The sequence below is a fragment of the Mustela erminea genome, chromosome 2 (genome assembly GCF_009829155.1).
Source record: "Mustela erminea isolate mMusErm1 chromosome 2, mMusErm1.Pri, whole genome shotgun sequence".
In the NCBI taxonomy this organism is placed as follows: domain Eukaryota; kingdom Metazoa; phylum Chordata; class Mammalia; order Carnivora; family Mustelidae; genus Mustela; species Mustela erminea.
Genome location: NC_045615.1, coordinates 12,385,567 through 12,401,445, shown reverse-complemented (window position 1 = coordinate 12,401,445; position 15,879 = coordinate 12,385,567). Strand labels below are relative to the sequence as shown.

Below are 15,879 nucleotides of genomic sequence, written 5' to 3'. Positions count from 1 at the left end.
AGCTGATTTGTCTCTCTCTTTTTTTAAAGGTATTTTCAAAAAGGTTTTATTAATTTATTTGAGACTTAAGAGAGAGCATGAGCAGGGAGGAGGGGCAGAGGGAGAAGCAGACTCCCCACTGAGCAGGGAGCTCAATGCGGGGCTTCATTCCAGGACCCTAAGAGGCAGATGCATGACCGGCTGAGCCACCCAGCGACCCCTGGTTTGCTATCTTTAAGAGGAGGAGAGTGTGATTCTTTTTCTGTGAGACCTACATACTGGAATATTTATGAATGAAATGGTAGAGCGTCTGGGGTTTCCTTCAGTTATTCAGGACGGAGGAAAGAGGGTGGAGAGATCCATGGGAAAAGACTGGGCACAAATTGTTGGAGACTGGATGATGATTAAATAAGAGTTCATCCTGTCCACTTTTGAGTGTGTTTAAACCTTTCCATAATTAAAAAAAACAGAAACAAAACCAACCAACCAACCAACCAAACAAACAAACAAAAACCCAATGGAACAGGAGGGTTGCATTAGCTTTGGCCTGGGAAAACGATCTGAAACAGTCCTCCATCCCCAAGCACGATTTAGGCTGGAAGACCATGTATTGTTTCAATTTTGAGGCTGGAGTGCCATCTAGTGTTCATTGCAAACACCCACCCAAAGGACGACCTTGCAAGTGCCTCTCCTTGCTCTAAGGTCCTTCTGTGAACTCCCGGTGAACAGGGTTGACTGGCTCCCGGCAAGGGCAGCACTTGCGGGTTTGGAGGTGGAGGTGGCTATGATGGTGGCGAGGGTGGTGTGCGGGCTCATTCCTTGCCTCACCCTGGCTCAGAGCAGCAAACTCGGACGGGACTTGTTGTTTTGTATGAGGCTCTGAAAGCAGGTGACCTTGCTGGAGGGTTCTCAGTGTGACCCAGGTGCAAAAATAGCCTCTCTTGTGACCGGTGTGTGCTCAGCTCCCTGGCCTGAACAAATAGCCCCTCACACCTGCACATTGTTGACTCGGTGTGGACACACAGCTACTTGTTTGCAGGTGCAAATGACTGTTTGTGTACCCAGAGTTGAGGGAGGGCCCCCCACCATCCATCCTCTTCTTCAGCCCACGTTCCCTTACGGCAAGTAACTGGGCCACAGTACTAGGAGAATGTGTGACCTTAAAATCCAGTGCTAGGTCCTGGTGGAGAGAGAGCTCTTAAAACCCCTCCTCTCCAAGTATCCCCCGCCCTGTTGTGAGAGAGGAATCCACTCTTGCCTCTGGTAGTAGGACAAGAACGGTCCAAATTCCAGGGTAGCTGCATTTAGGGACAGAAAATATGGGTGGAATATAAAATATTCTTCAAAATAGGAAGCGGTGTATATGGAGTCAGGGAGATTTCTGGAACTTCTGAGCCAGGCTTTGTACAGATCATACGGAATAAGAAACCTGGCCCAGCCTATCTCAGCAGGGCAACTACAATGGGCATGAGTGAAATTTGTCAATTGTAAAACTCAATAGACCTGGACAATAGAGTTGGGGGGGGTGAGTGAGTGTAGGAGACTGAGAGTGGTGGCAGTGTGCCCAGGGAAGTGAGTGACCCTAAGTCACTGTTGCTTGCAATATGGACCTATATTTTATGGACCAAGAAGCAGGAAAATCTGTCAAACTCTGATACAGCATATCATACAGATGCACTGAAATGACAAAATGAGTGAAAATGAATCACAGCCTTTTTTGCAGGGCAGTTTGATAATTTTGAAAACTTTCCAAAAATGTAGTCCCTTTGGTTAATTCCTTAGGAGACTCCCCTAGGAGTAGAATAGGCAGAAATGCTAAGAATTGTACACAAAAATGAGCAGAAACTGGGTAGAGATTAAATAAAAGTTTAATGATAATGAAGGATGCACATTGGTATGATGGGATTCCGTACTATGCTGAAATGAGTTGATGAAAAATTTCTAATTTGGGAAAAATACCTTGGTATCATGTGAAATAAATAGGCTCAAAATTATGTAGCTTGACCTCGACTAGGCAAAGTATATGTCAAGACATGAAGTATTGCAAAGGTTAGAATAGAACAAAAGGTTAATAACACTGGTGATCTTGGAATCAGAGGATTACATATCATTTATATTTTCTTTTTTTTATTTGACAGAGAGAAACACAGCAAGAGAGGGAACACAAGCAGGGGGAGTGGGAGAGGGAGAAGCAGCCTTCCCGCTGAGCACAGAGCCTGAGGTGGGGCTTGATCCCAGGGCCCTGGGATCATGACCTGAGCCCAAGGCAGAGGTTTAATGCCTGAGCCACCCAGGCACCCCCATTTGTATTTTCTTTACACATTTTAATTTCTAAATTTTATGGAGCAAATCTTTTGTTTGTTTTTTAATAATTAAAATAAAATAAAATATTTTTATTGAAAGCGAAAAGGAATCTGAATTTTGAAGGGAAAAAAGAGAGGAGAAAGGTTTGGGTGGAATTCAGCGTTGGGTGAGAACCTCAGGGCTGGGGGCTCTGAAGGAGAGAGAGGGACAAAAATGCAGGCTGCTGGTGGTCGCTGGCCGAGTCTTCCTTTCCTCGTGACCAGGGAGAGCCTTGCTGCGACTGCCTGCGATGCCCAGAGTACAACTGTCTACTTCCCCTGACAGTCCTATGAGCTGAGCCTCCAGTGCTTGAGGTCCGAGCCCAGTAAATGGAGCCCCCCCCCCCCCGAGCTGATCCTCCTTGTACTCCTTGCAAGGAGAGGGCATCATGTCCTTGGCCTCTGGATTCGCCGATGTTAAGTTTTCTGGGCACAAACAGAAAGAATTAATCCTCCATCTTCTTTTCCACCCAGTAGATATGTTTGATGACTTCTCGGAAGGCAGGGAGTGTGTCAACTGTGGGGCCATGTCCACCCCGCTCTGGAGGCGCGACGGGACGGGGCATTACCTCTGCAACGCCTGCGGCCTCTACCACAAGATGAATGGCATCAACCGGCCCCTGATCAAGCCCCAGCGCCGGCTGGTAAGCACGGACCCCAACTAGGCTCAAGTCCCCTAGTCATTCCCTCTCTCGGCACCTGGCATCAGGGCTCACGCTTGGTGGGAAATTCCCAGGGTCTGAACTTTGGACTTAAGTTTTTACAAAAGATTTTATTTATTTATTTGAGAGAGATTGAGCACAAGCAGGGGGAGGGGCAGAGGGAGAGGGAGGAGCAGGTACCCCGCTGAGCAGGGAGCCCCACAAGGCAGGGCTTGATCTTGGGATTCCGGGATCGTGACCTGAGCCATAGGCAGAAACTTAACCGACTGAGCCCCCCAGGTGCCCCTCAAGTCATCTTTAAAAAAGAAGGTGTGGGTGGGTGGCAACGCAGTAATTTCTGATATCTTTAGAGTTAGCTCCAGCAGCTAGGATGTTCCAAACCGTCTAGTTTAAGGCCTTCGTTATGCAGAAGTGAAAAGTGAGGCTCAGCACAGCCAACAGCCTCACCCACGGTCACAGGAATACCGAGTCTCCCATCTGGAACCAGAGTCCGGGCTTCCTGGTTCCCAGTCCAGCCTTGCCTTGGACATCTCCTGTTTTCACATCAACCCCACAAGGAAGGGGAACTCTTCCTTACCCTGTTTTCAGCTGATGAGTTAATAAAACCCAAAGCCCAGGGGGAGATTAAGCAGGGTGTGCTGGGCCTTACGGCTGGGAAGGTTTGTAATGGGGTTTTTGGTTCTTGGCTCTGTGGTCTTTTCTAGTATAATTTGATTTGGGCCAACACAAGCTAGGCTTCATGTATATTAGGGAGGGAGGAACAGAGGGGTTAAGCCCTGAGGGTTAACTTTCTTGGGGTCCCAAGGCCCATCCAGCCCCTGAGGACAACTTGAATGCAGTAATTCTTCCTCACGTTTATTCTACTTTTGAGGAAAGCTTTTCTGCCCCCAGGGCCCTGCCTGAGGAATGACTGATACGCCACTAATGCCAGTGAGGGTTAGAATTCACTGTCCTCCTGCCGCTGAAGTCCCTGTTCTCCCCCGCTCCCAGCCAGGAGGAGCTAATGTGAGGGGAGAAAACAGTCCTTCAGCTGCTCAGAGGTTCTTCAGGGCTCTGCTAGATGACCTCGCCACCCACTCAGGGCGGGACAGCCCCTCGGGGCTCCCCCTGACATAAAAGCAGCAGCGGGCCTTCCGCTTGGACATGAAGTGTCTGCTTCTCTGTTGCAGTCGGCTTCCCGCCGGGTGGGCCTGTCCTGTGCCAACTGCCAGACCACCACCACCACGCTGTGGCGCCGCAATGCCGAGGGTGAGCCGGTGTGCAATGCCTGCGGCCTCTACATGAAGCTCCACGGCGTGAGTAGCTCACCCCGCCCCCGCCCCCCAGCCGCACCGGGGGTCCCATCCCCTAGCTCTCACTGGTCCTCCCACTTGCAGACATGACGTCATTGTTGCCCTCTCTGCCAAGACACTGAGATTTGGAAGGAAACTTACAGGCTGTCTTGGACCATGTGGGCTGCCATAAAGCACCGCAGACCCAGTGGCCTGTATACAACAGACATTTATTCCCACATTCCTAGAAGCTGGGAGTCTGAGCTCTGGAGCCCGCGTGGTCAAAGGCTGGTGTAGATTTGGAGGATTGCTCTCTTATGGAATTGATTGGCATGTGACTCTTACTGCAAGTGTTCATGGGGAAATTTCCCTCAAAGTACCTTTTTTTTTTTTTTTTTTTTTAAGATTTTGCTTATTTGACGCACACACACACACACAGAGAACACTCAAGCAGGAGGAGTGGCAGAGACAGAGGGAGAGGGAGAAGCAGACTCTCCTGCTGAGCAAGGAGCCCAATGTGGCGCTTGATCCCAGGACCCTGAGATCATGACCTGAGCAGAAATCAGGAGTCTGATGCCCATGAACTGAGCCACCAAGGTGTTCCTGGCAGTACTTATTAAGGATAAAAAACACATGTATCTTTTGACCAGCAGCTCTGCCTTTGGGAAACTGGCCTGTAAAACAATAAAAGAATCAGTATGTAATGATGTTTGAACTGTTGATTGCTGCAGTATTTGTACTGGCAAAAACTAGAAACCATCTTAAAGCCTCATAAAGGAATGGTTGATTGAATTGCGGCAATACTATGTTGGGGAATATTGTACAGAAATTTAAAGAAATACCAAATTAGAGCCATGTATCTTGACTTGGAGTAACAAAAAAGCATACTGCAAAGTAATATACATACTATGCTCCCATACTATGGGGGTGTGGGTGTGTTAAACACAGACAGATACAGATGGATGCATGGATGAGCACACATGTACATACATGTGTAGATCTGTATGTGTGCGTACATGTTGGCAGATGTTTTCAAGTGTAAGAAACATAAGAGGCCGGTCCTTCAGTTGCCCCATAGGACAGGATTGATAACAGAGGGATGTTTTCTTTCTTTTTTTAAATTAGTTTTCTTTCTTTTTTTAAATTAGTTTTTTAGTTTTAATTCCAGTGTAGTTAACATATGGTACTATTTTAGTTTCAGGTGTGCAGTATAGTGATTCAACAGGTTTGGGTTTTTTTTTAGTTTATTTGAGGGAGAGGAGGGGTAGAGGGAAAGGGAGAGAGTATTAAAGCAGACCCTGTGCTGGGCAGGGAGCCTGCGCCAACACAGGGCTCGATCTCACAACCCTGAGGTCGTGACTTGAGCCAAAACCAAGAGTCAGACACTTAACCCACTGCACCACCCAGGTGCCCCAGTGATCCAACAATTCTGTACGTTATTCAGTGCTCATCATGAGATGTGTACCATGTTTTCTTGTTAGTGAGAAAGAAAAAAATAGCCAAAATATAGTTAAGACCAGTCATAAGAAAATATACTTCTTTCTGCAGAAAAGTTTATCAAGGATGTTTGTTGAGTCACTGTGATAGAGAGAATGGAGGGAAAAAACCTTCAGTAGGGAAATGGTTGAAGAAACTCATGTTCTTCAATAGGGAAATGGTGGAAGAAATGGGGAAAGGAATATTATGCAGGTATTAAAAAATTAAAAAATAGAATTAGCATATGACCCTACAATCCCACTTCTGGGTATAGATCCCAAAAGAATGGAAAGCAGAGCCTTGAACAGCTATGCATGTCCTCATGTCCACAGTAGCATTATTCACAATAGCCAAAGGTGAAAGCAACCCAAGGTGTCCACAGTTGGGTAAGCACAATGTGGTCTGTCCTTGCAATGGATTACCAGTCAGCCTTTAAAGGGACATATGTCCGAATACACAGTACCAGGTGGATGAACCTTGAAGTCATCATGCTAAGTGAAAGAAGTCAGTCACAAACGGACAAGTTTTATGTGATTCTACTTCCACGAGGTACCCAGACTAATCAAACTCATAGAGACAGAAAGTAGAATAAGGGCTGCCAGGGGCTGGCAGACGGGGAAATAGCAAGTTTGTGTTTAATGAGGACAGAGTTTCAGTTTTCAAGATGAGAAATGATCTGGAGAGAGACAGTGGTGATGGTTGTATAACATTGTGAATATCCTTAACACTACTAGAAAGGGTTGAGATGATAGATTTTATGTTATGTGTATTTTACACAATTTTTTTTTAAAGTATTGAGGTTGGTGGGGATAAACATGAGGGCTATATTCTTCTGAGGTCAGGATGGGCTTCAAGTGGGCCAAAGTCAGGGTGGCGGGCTAGAGAGAAGAGAGGACACTTTCCTCTAAAGGTGGGAATACTGTTGGATGCAGCTCTCAGTTGACCAGGAGGCAGGTTCAGGTTCACCTAACCGGCAGTATTTCTCTTAACCATTCCATTTTTTTTTTTTAAGATTATATTTATTTATTTGACAGAGATCACAAGTAGGAAGAGAGGCAGGCAGAAAGAGAGAGGAGGAAGCAGACTCCCTGCTGAGCAGAGAGCCCGATGTGGAGCTCCATCCCAGGACCCTGGGATCATGACCTGAGCCGAAGGCAGAGACTTTAACCCACTGAGCCACCCAGGCACCCCTTAACCATTCCATGTTTAATCTCTGAAGTGGGTAATTACTTTTCATTCAGTATTTCAGGCATAGCCTTTATGAGTCCCATCCAGGAGACAAGCACAGACCAGGAGTTAAAAGATTTTGTTGACCTGGCCTAAGAAACCAAATATGGGGAAGGCATGCTATTTAAAAATACTTGAAAGATGATCTAACAATTCTCTTCCCCAGACTGTTGTCTAGGCACCTGTGCGTGGTTCAAGAGCATGACACTTGACAGTCACTGCTTGTTTATGAGAAGTCAGTGCAATAAAAGTGTTGTCCATGGACAGTTTATCTCAGGACCTGGCCACAGGGCAGTCTCCCCAACATGATCTCTTGTTGCTCCCCACGGAAAGACCACATTTGGCCCCAACCAGACTTAATGCAGTGCTGAACTGCTCTAAGTAGAGTGACTTGAACTCTCAATTCACGGGGGCTGGCCCAGTGTCTGCCTATTTTCTCAGCATAATTATTAATAGCACCCCCTTGTCCTTTTCATCGTGTCCTGATTTTGCTGATAAACTAAAGGTTTTTGCAGAAACTGTTCCTGCTGCCTGAAATGCCTGCCCCTTGTCTACTTGCCGACCTCTCACAACTTAGGCATCACCTCCTGAGTGAAGCCTTCATTAATAGGGTCATGTACCACTTCCCCTCCTCCCCAGCTGGGAACACAGTTTAGTGTTTCTTCTCCATTCTCCCACACCACCTATGAGTTTGGTTGTTTCCTGCTTGTCTTTCCCAGTCAACTGAAACTCTGGAGGGAAGGAATGGTGTCTTTACGCCTCTATTTCTCTAGGTGAGTGGAACACAGCACATAGTATAGGAGCTCAGTACATATTTGATTTCTTTCTCCAGGTGTGCCGGGGGCTGACTTACCTAGTCCCAGCCCCAGGGTTTGTAGAGGAATTGCTTAGATGTTGCCTTCTCATAGTGTGTGTGCATGTTTAAATACTGTAGCAGATCATGTATAAGTGGAAAACCATATATATTGACTTGTAACCCTCTAGGTCCCAAGGCCTCTTGCAATGCGGAAAGAGGGGATTCAGACCAGAAAACGGAAGCCCAAGAATCTTAATAAATCTAAGACACCGGCAGGTGAGGAAAAGAATTGTGTGTAATTGTATGACTAACTCCATAGCCCCCGGAGTATGTGAAAACCAGGTTTTCTTGGCTGGGTGGGCCAGCCCAGGCTAGGGAGGCATGAGAGCATTGTGCAGCCCCCACTATTCAGGACAGAATGATAACCCAGGGAGAAGTAGCATCACCATGCAACATCTGGGGTGCTTTTAAAGCAGGCTCAATTCAAGGTGCGTGATGACTGCCAGTTGCAAAGGCACTAGTGGTCCAGCTGGACCAGTTGGGGGCCAGAAACAGAAAAGAACACTACTTTTCGCTCCATCTTCTGTGCTGCAGCTGGCCATTCAAGAGCTTGGTTCTTTTATGTTCTCCTTGAGATAACTGGGATCTAGGAAAACAGGTCCCCATTAGTAAGCCTTGATTTGTAAGCCAATGCACAGTTAACATCATGTAGTACCTAGCATTTTAGAAAGCTGTTTCACCATTAGTAGTTCATTGGTCCTTAAAGTTCCCCATATGACTCATTATCCCCATTTTACTCCTGAGCAAACTGAGGTGCAGAGAGGTTAGTAACTTAGCTAGAGTCACACAGCTGTGCGTGGGTAGACCTGGAATTAAACCCCAAGTTTTTACACTTCCGGGTCCATATTCTGTCGCAGGTACCACTTTACCATCTCAGTTTCTAGGTGAAGAGTGAGGACGACTCATGTTTCTATCAAGAGTGCTCCCTCTTCAACACTGCTACCCAATTAAAGTTTTCATGGGAAATACTGCCATAGAAAAGTAAATCAGTAAATACTGCCATAGAAAGTAAAATACTGCATAGAAAGTAAATCAGCTGATCCGATGGGAACTTTATCTTTTAATCTAAGGCATGACAAACAGATAGATTTCCCCTTTCCACTGCTGAGACCATAGCCAAAGTTCTCCTTTCCCAAATTCCACAGCACTTACCCCTTCGGGCAGTAAGTCTCGCTAGAATTTTCCATGTCTCACTCCAGTGGCCCTCTGCCTCTCTGCCTGTATCCGTACTGTCGTAGAAGTACAGCACCATGTCCTGGGGAACGTCATCACCTTATATGCCGCAGGGACAGGGAGAGCAAGCATTTAGTTCAGGGGGAACAGCCCCATCTTCGAAATTCCAGATCCAGGGAGCCAGGTTAGGCAGCAAAACCTCATGTGAACAGATTCCACTATTTATCGCCTTTATTTATCTCATGTGTGGAGATTCACATCTTTTGCTGCAGAACCGTGAATGTATTTCATTAAGGGATGTTGCCTCCGGCACCACTGGAAGCATTCTATAACATATAGTTATGTTATATTCTATATGTTATATATATTATATTCTATAACATAATTCTATATTATATATTATATTCTATAACATATTAAATTCTATAACATATAGAATATAACATATAGAACATACAGTTATGGATTTTAATACCAGACACTTTTGAATCCTGAGACACATGTGGTCTCAAGGGTTTGGAATCCAGGGTGGTGAGCCCGTCCCTTGAGAAAGTTCCTTTGACATTCCAGTATTTTCATGGGTCCCATTTTGACAACCGCTGCCCAGCACTCATGAAGGACCCTGCCTCCCTCCCTGGCAGCTATAAATAACGCCGTTAGCATGGACCTACCCTGGCTGTCTCCAAGGACTGCCATCCGTTTGCCCCTGCCCCTGGTCTGGGTGTCCTGACTCGGCCTTATTCTAGGTCCCTCGGGTGGTGAGAGCCTTCCTCCCGCCAGCAGCGCCTCCAGCAACTCCAGCAACGCAGCCACCAGCAGCAGCGAAGAGATGCGTCCCATCAAGACAGAGCCCGGGCTGTCGTCCCACTACGGGCACAGCAGCTCCATGTCCCAGGTACCCCCTTCCCCAGGCGTGGGGATAGGACCGCGGGTGGGACAGTGGTACACCGCCAAGGACCAGGTGGCTGGGTCAGCACTGGAACACGGGAGCTGTAGCTGGGCCCCAGCAGGTGGCAGCAGGAGCTGCTTGGTGGCCTTGGGGCCCCACTGAGGCTAGGGGTTGTCTGCATGAGGGTCTATTTTTTTTTTAATTTTCAATTTTTTTTTTTTATGAGGGTCTATTTTAACACATCTGGTCAAGTTAGGATGATTTGGGCACACAGCTATGACACACAAATGTTGAGTAGCTCCTCCATGCTGGGACCTTTGGATACAGGGAATGTGAAGGGACACATTGGGATACAACCCACAACCTGAGTCAGGCTGTGTGCCTTGAGGATGGCTGTATGACTGTAGCGGGCTGTATAAGGTGGCACATGGGCTTTCTGGGCAGGCTGTCTCCTAAGTGAGAGGTGGTTTGGCCTTCACCTTGAAGGATGGATAGATGTTTTTTAAAGATTTTATTTATTTATTTGAGAGAGCGAGAACAAGCGCAAGAGAGAGCACAAGTCTGGGGGAGGGGCAGAGAGAGAAGCAGACTCCCCACTGAGCAGGAATCCCAATGCCAATCCGGGACTTGATCCCAAGACTCTGGGATCATAACCTGAGTGGAAGGCAGATGCTTAATGACTGAGCCACCCAGGGGCCTCAGGATGGATAGATTTTAACAGGGGGAAAGGAAGGAAGATGACCCTCCTGGCATGGGCAAAGGTGTGGAAACTACAAGGGGCAGGGTGGGTGGGCACGGAGGGTTGGTGTGGAGGTCATGGGCAGGGTGCCATTTAATGAGGGTCAGCTACAGCTCTGGCCTCAAATGTGTGTCCTGAAGATGGGTCAGCAATACTGTCATTTCCCTCTTTCGAATATGATGGCATTCCTACTCCCCAACCCCTTCCCTCTTTGGTTCCCCTGTTTGGGATGAGGATAGTCCCACACTTGGTCACTGTTTCCTGTTAGTCCTGATCTGTTCTCTACGTGCACTTGAGGGAGGCTATATCCTAAAAAGCTTTTTACTGTCAAGGTAAAGGAGCTGGTCTCATAGAACCAGGAGAGCCAGGAGCCCCTTCTGGGTATGGAGATCCGATGGTGATAAAACCATGGAAAATGTCTCATGTAACTATTAGAGACTTCTGAGAAACCACAATATCCACACCTCTACTGGGTCCCAGTGCTCAGAAGCAGCAAATGAATCACACAGACCCTTCACATCCCATGGCACAGGGCTTTGGAAAAACGAGACACGTGCTGCTTGGTTTCTTATCCTGACCTTGTCCTCGGGTCCTCTCCCCTCATCCCTTTCCTGGTGGGGGAGCCAGCCTGGGGACATCTGTGTCATGGGGCTCCCCTCCCCAGCCCAGACCCTCCCCATCCTGAGTCCTGAGGAATGATCCCATTGAGCTCATCTTATACTTTTTGCTTACAGACGTTCTCAGTCAGTGCGATGTCCAGCCACGGGCCCTCCATCCACCCGGTCCTCTCGGCCCTGAAGCTCTCCCCACAAGGCTACGCATCTTCTGTCAGCCAGTCACCGCAGCCCAGCTCCAAGCAGGACCCTTGGAACAGTCTGGCCTTGGCTGACAGTCATGGGGACATAATCACTGCATAATGTCACCTCCTTCCCTCCTCAGATTCCTGCATGGACTTGGGACTTGGAGGACGGCAGAGATGAGGCTCTGGGGCCCCAGGAGCCAGCCCGTTCTGTTGGAGAATGACTCCAGAAGAACAACTGGGAAGAAACTTGAAATTGACAGTTTGGTTAGGGGAAGTGGGTGTTGGATTATATCAGATGCCTTTCAAGGGTGGACTCCTGGGAAGAGCCCAGACTCTGACCTGGAAGAACCCACCCTTTACCATGAGCACATTTAAGCCCCTTCTGTGGACTAAGAGACTTCTCTGTTGTTTTCCAGCCCACCCCTCCCCTGTAGGAGACTCGATGTCCTTTTGCCCTACCCTTTCACCACTGTGGCTGGAGATGGTGGTTTTTCCATGGTGTTCCCAGCACTGGGGTTCTGAGGGTTGGTGGAGGGGGCTAGGCGCTGGGACCTCTGGTCCAGCCTGAACCAGGACACCTGTTTGACATGTGTGTGGATGCAACAAGCCCCAGGCTGCTGCTGCCTCTGTCCAGCACTCCCCCTTGAGGCTTGGCACACCCCTGCATTCCTCAGTACCAAATCTTGACCCAGGAAGCGTCAGGTGTGGCTCTGATGCCACTGAATGCTTCATGGGGACACAGAGGAGAGGGCTGCTTCACCCACTGCAAGGTGTGCCTTGGCCGAATCACACCTTGGCAACTTCACCTCTCCCAAGTTCCTTTCCCTGGCTCTCGGCTCAAACTCCAGTCCCTTCTCCTCACCCCCCAAGGCCTCTGAAAATAAAAATCCCTCCACTGCTGAGTGATTCAGCTCTCCCTTCAGCTTGAACAGGTGTCTCGCTCTGCGAAACAGGAGCTCGGCAGTCTAGCCACAGCAGCCTCCCCCTCAGCTGTGCCCCAAATCCTTCTTCCCTGTCACCCACAGTCAGGGTCTGAGGAAGTACAAAAAGGTTCTGCTGCTAAAGCAAGTTTGACAAACACTCATCTAAGACTTGAGATCCTTCCGGAGAGCATGTCTGGTAGACACCGTCTCCCTGGGGCTGGGGCCGGCCCCTGGGCCGGGCAGGGGCTTTCCATGGATTCTGGCTCTCTTGTACTTGGATTTCGCCAGTGCCGCTCTTGTTCTGTGGAGATGTGCCTCTTGGTCAGACAGCAGGCCAAGTTCATCCGGGGGGTGTGGAGCTCCAGCACCCACTTCCTTTCCTCAGCAGGAAGTCTGAGTCTCTTGTCCGGGGATCAAACAGCTCGGGATGTTGCAACATCAAAGGAAACACAACAAAACCGAACTCAGATGGAAAGACGACAGAGAAGACACCGAGGGTGGGCCCTCTGGGAGCCTCCGGCCCTGTGCTCTTCTGGAATTGGCCTTCTTCTGTCCATGTTGCTGTTCCTGCCCGTGATGCTGGGGCTCACAGAGACTCCTCTCTGCTGGGCCTCCTCAGCAGCAGAGCTATAGCGGACTGTGGCCTTCCTACATTCTCCCCCCAGAGGCCCAGCTCCCAACCCCCAAATCCTCCTGGCTGTAGCAGAGAATATTTTTAAACCAAGATTCTGTTTTAATCATCATTTACGTCGCTTTCTTCCGTGAAGGCCACCCTCGTGTACCTTCCTAACCCACAAACCTGTTAACATTGTCTTAAGGTGGAATGGCTGTAAAATCAGTATTTAACTAATAAATTCATCTGTACTCCTCTTTTCCTTCTCCTCCCTCAGAGGTCATTACTGGGAGGCTCGATGCTGCCCTCTGCGAGGTAGTCCCGAGTCACAGAGGCCCCTTCGCCGATCTGCCCACAGACTGCACAAAATCGTGTTCTCTCTTCACTCATGTATGGCAGTTGGCCAGGACTTCTTTATGAGACGCTGGCTAGTGAAAAGAACCCTCGTCCCAGCCCTGCTACTGACTAGTTTGCCACCTTGCCCGGTAACCTCTAGGCTTTGGTTTCCTAACAGAGGGTCGGGCCAGCCATTAACTAAAGTTCCTTTCACCCAATGGTTGCTGCCTGATGAAGGGGGCCATTTCTAGAGCTTTCCTCAGGGCCAGCGGGGTTGGGGGTGGGGCGTGAGGCAGAGCACAGAGTGGTGGTCTGTCCAGCCCACCTGGCTTAAGATCACCCTAACTTGTTCTTGCCCTCGTCCACTTCTTTATGGTTTGATCCAAACCAGCTTCTAGAGGGGAGATGAAAACTTGTCCCTTATCCATTTGTCTTCACCTGCTTAGGCCGACAGAATGGCTTAATCACTTCATTGTAAAAGTGGGCTAGGAGTTGGGGTAGTGGGCCTGAGGCCACCCTCTGACTCAGTACCTGTGGGATGGAACCCACACAAGCAAACCCGTCCCCGTTCAGAGCTATTCGTGGTGGCCGCCTGCTGCTCTCACCTGGCTTTTGCCAAACCCATGGGCAACTGTGGCCTTGGCTTTTCAGAGCACTCCCATTATTTCTGAGCTGGTAAGGGGAAAAAAACTTAGGACAACCAAATTTTATGCAAAATTAGAAAAGCTTTTAAATTTGCTAAGGAACAGGGGCACCTGGGTGGCTCAGTGGGTTAAGCCTCTGCCTTCGGCTCAGGTCATGATCCCAGGGTCCTGGGATCGAGCCCCACATCGGGCTCTCTGCTCTGCAGGGAGCCTGCTTCCTCCTCTCCCTCTGCTTGCCTTTCTGCCTACTTGTGATCTCTGTCAGATAAATTAAAAAAAAAAAAAAAAAAAAATCTTTAAAAAAAAAAAATTTGCTAAGGAACAGTTAAACTTACTAAATAAACATAGGTATAATCCAGAAGAACGTGTAGTGGGTGACTGACAACTACGAGTAATAAGAGATTCAAAAACATAAACCCTAGCGGGATTTATGCTGGTTTTGGGAAGCACACGTTTTCTGATGACTAAGTCTTGGCTGAAGACATTTGCCACTTCCCTTTAGGAATGGCTTTTTTTTTTTTTAAGGTTTTATTTATTTGACAGAGACACAGCAAGAGAGGGAACACAAGCAGGGGGAGTGGGAGAGGGAGAAGCAGGCTTCTGGCCAAGCAGGGAACCCCATGCAGGGCTCAGTCCAGACCCTGGGATCATGACCTACGCCAAAGGCAGATGCTTAATGACTGAGCCACCCAGAGGCCCCTAGGAATGGCTTTCAGAACAACCTCATTCTTTATAGAAGCTCAGATGGTATCAGCAAGCTGGATTCAGCTTTCCTGCTCTCCAGACTTGGTTGCTTCCCCAGATCGCGTCCATCCTCAGAAGAGGTCAAGTTGCTATCAATCAGGATATTCTAAAGGATGCAATTCCCCGAGGGGCAGGAAGTGGCTGGTGTGGAAGGATTGGAGGTGGGGAGGCTCTCTCAACGACGGCATCATTACAGTGATGTGGTGAGTGAAGCAGACAAGGCATGTGTCCAGGTTAATCAGTCCTTCACATTCTCACCTCTTGCTAGGGCGAAACCTTTGGAAGTGCAATTTAAAGTAATAGTCGGAGAGCATTTTTGAATTTTTGTAGCATGTTTAGCTGTGATTATACCTGGCTTGGGATGGTAAGAGTGAAAATATGTTTGTATTCACTGGACATGCACCTCATGGAACTGGGTACGGGTTATTTGGAGGAACCTCCCACCCCTTGAGCTCCTAGAATTTGACACACCTGAATACTGAGTGCATAAGAAATAGCCATTTGGAAAGCTGCTTTTGGAGTGGAGGGGTTTTTTGTTGTTGCTGTTGTTGTTTGCTTTTTTTTTTTTTAATTTTTTTTAAAGATTTTTTATTTATTTATTTGACAGAGAGAGATCGCAAGTAGACAGAGAGGCAGGCAGAGAGAGAGAGAAGCAGACTCCCTGCTGAGCAGAGAGCCCGATGCGGGACTCGATCCCAGGACCCTGAGATCATGACCTGAGCCGAAGGCAGTGGCTTAATCCACTGAGCCACCCAGGCGCCCCTGTTGTTTGCTTTTTAATCATTTTCCGACATTGGAGACTACTCTTCAGATCGTGTCCTTGCCCTGCTTGAAGCTAGAACCAAATGCCATCTCCCGTAACAACCCAAATAGGTGTGTCATCCCATAACCAAGGACCAGCCTCAGAGCTTCAGAGTTTAGCCTGGGAGGTGGAACCTGGATTCCCAAGGTCTCTGCCCCCTGACGCTTCTTTCATTTCAGCCACTGAGGCCTCTGTCCTGAAGCCTCCTGGGGCATGCCGCTATTCTAAACCACACTGGGTCCAGGACGATTTTACTCTCCCATTTAGGGGCTGTGGCATGTCGCTCGCAAACAGACTGTTCAGTAACTGTGAGAACTAAACAATCCAAGTGCAGAGAACATGAAAACAGACCTCATTTTTCCAAGTCCGGTTCGATTTTGGTCTGAAGCCTGGGAGGGCAT

At 48.3% G+C, this 15,879-nt stretch overlaps 1 protein-coding gene across 6 annotated transcripts in view; it reads left to right on the top strand.

Moving 5' to 3' along the window:
• The window catches only part of GATA4 (GATA binding protein 4), an 82,775-nt gene extending 69,572 nt beyond the window's left edge, over positions 1 to 13,203 (top strand). For 5 of the 6 annotated variants that reach the window (XM_032332256.1, XM_032332254.1, XM_032332257.1 and 2 more), the window contains 5 exons: positions 2,796 to 2,965; positions 4,153 to 4,278; positions 7,942 to 8,029; positions 9,733 to 9,881; positions 11,349 to 13,203. In XM_032332256.1, the coding sequence (XP_032188147.1) occupies positions 2,796 to 2,965; positions 4,153 to 4,278; positions 7,942 to 8,029; positions 9,733 to 9,881; positions 11,349 to 11,531 (716 nt within the window). In that variant the 3' untranslated portion in view covers positions 11,532 to 13,203. The remainder of the gene's footprint in view (positions 1 to 2,795; positions 2,966 to 4,152; positions 4,279 to 7,941; positions 8,030 to 9,732; positions 9,882 to 11,348) is intronic. The other variant, XM_032332258.1, reaches the window with a different exon arrangement.
• Positions 13,204 to 15,879: the final 2,676 nt, after the last annotated feature.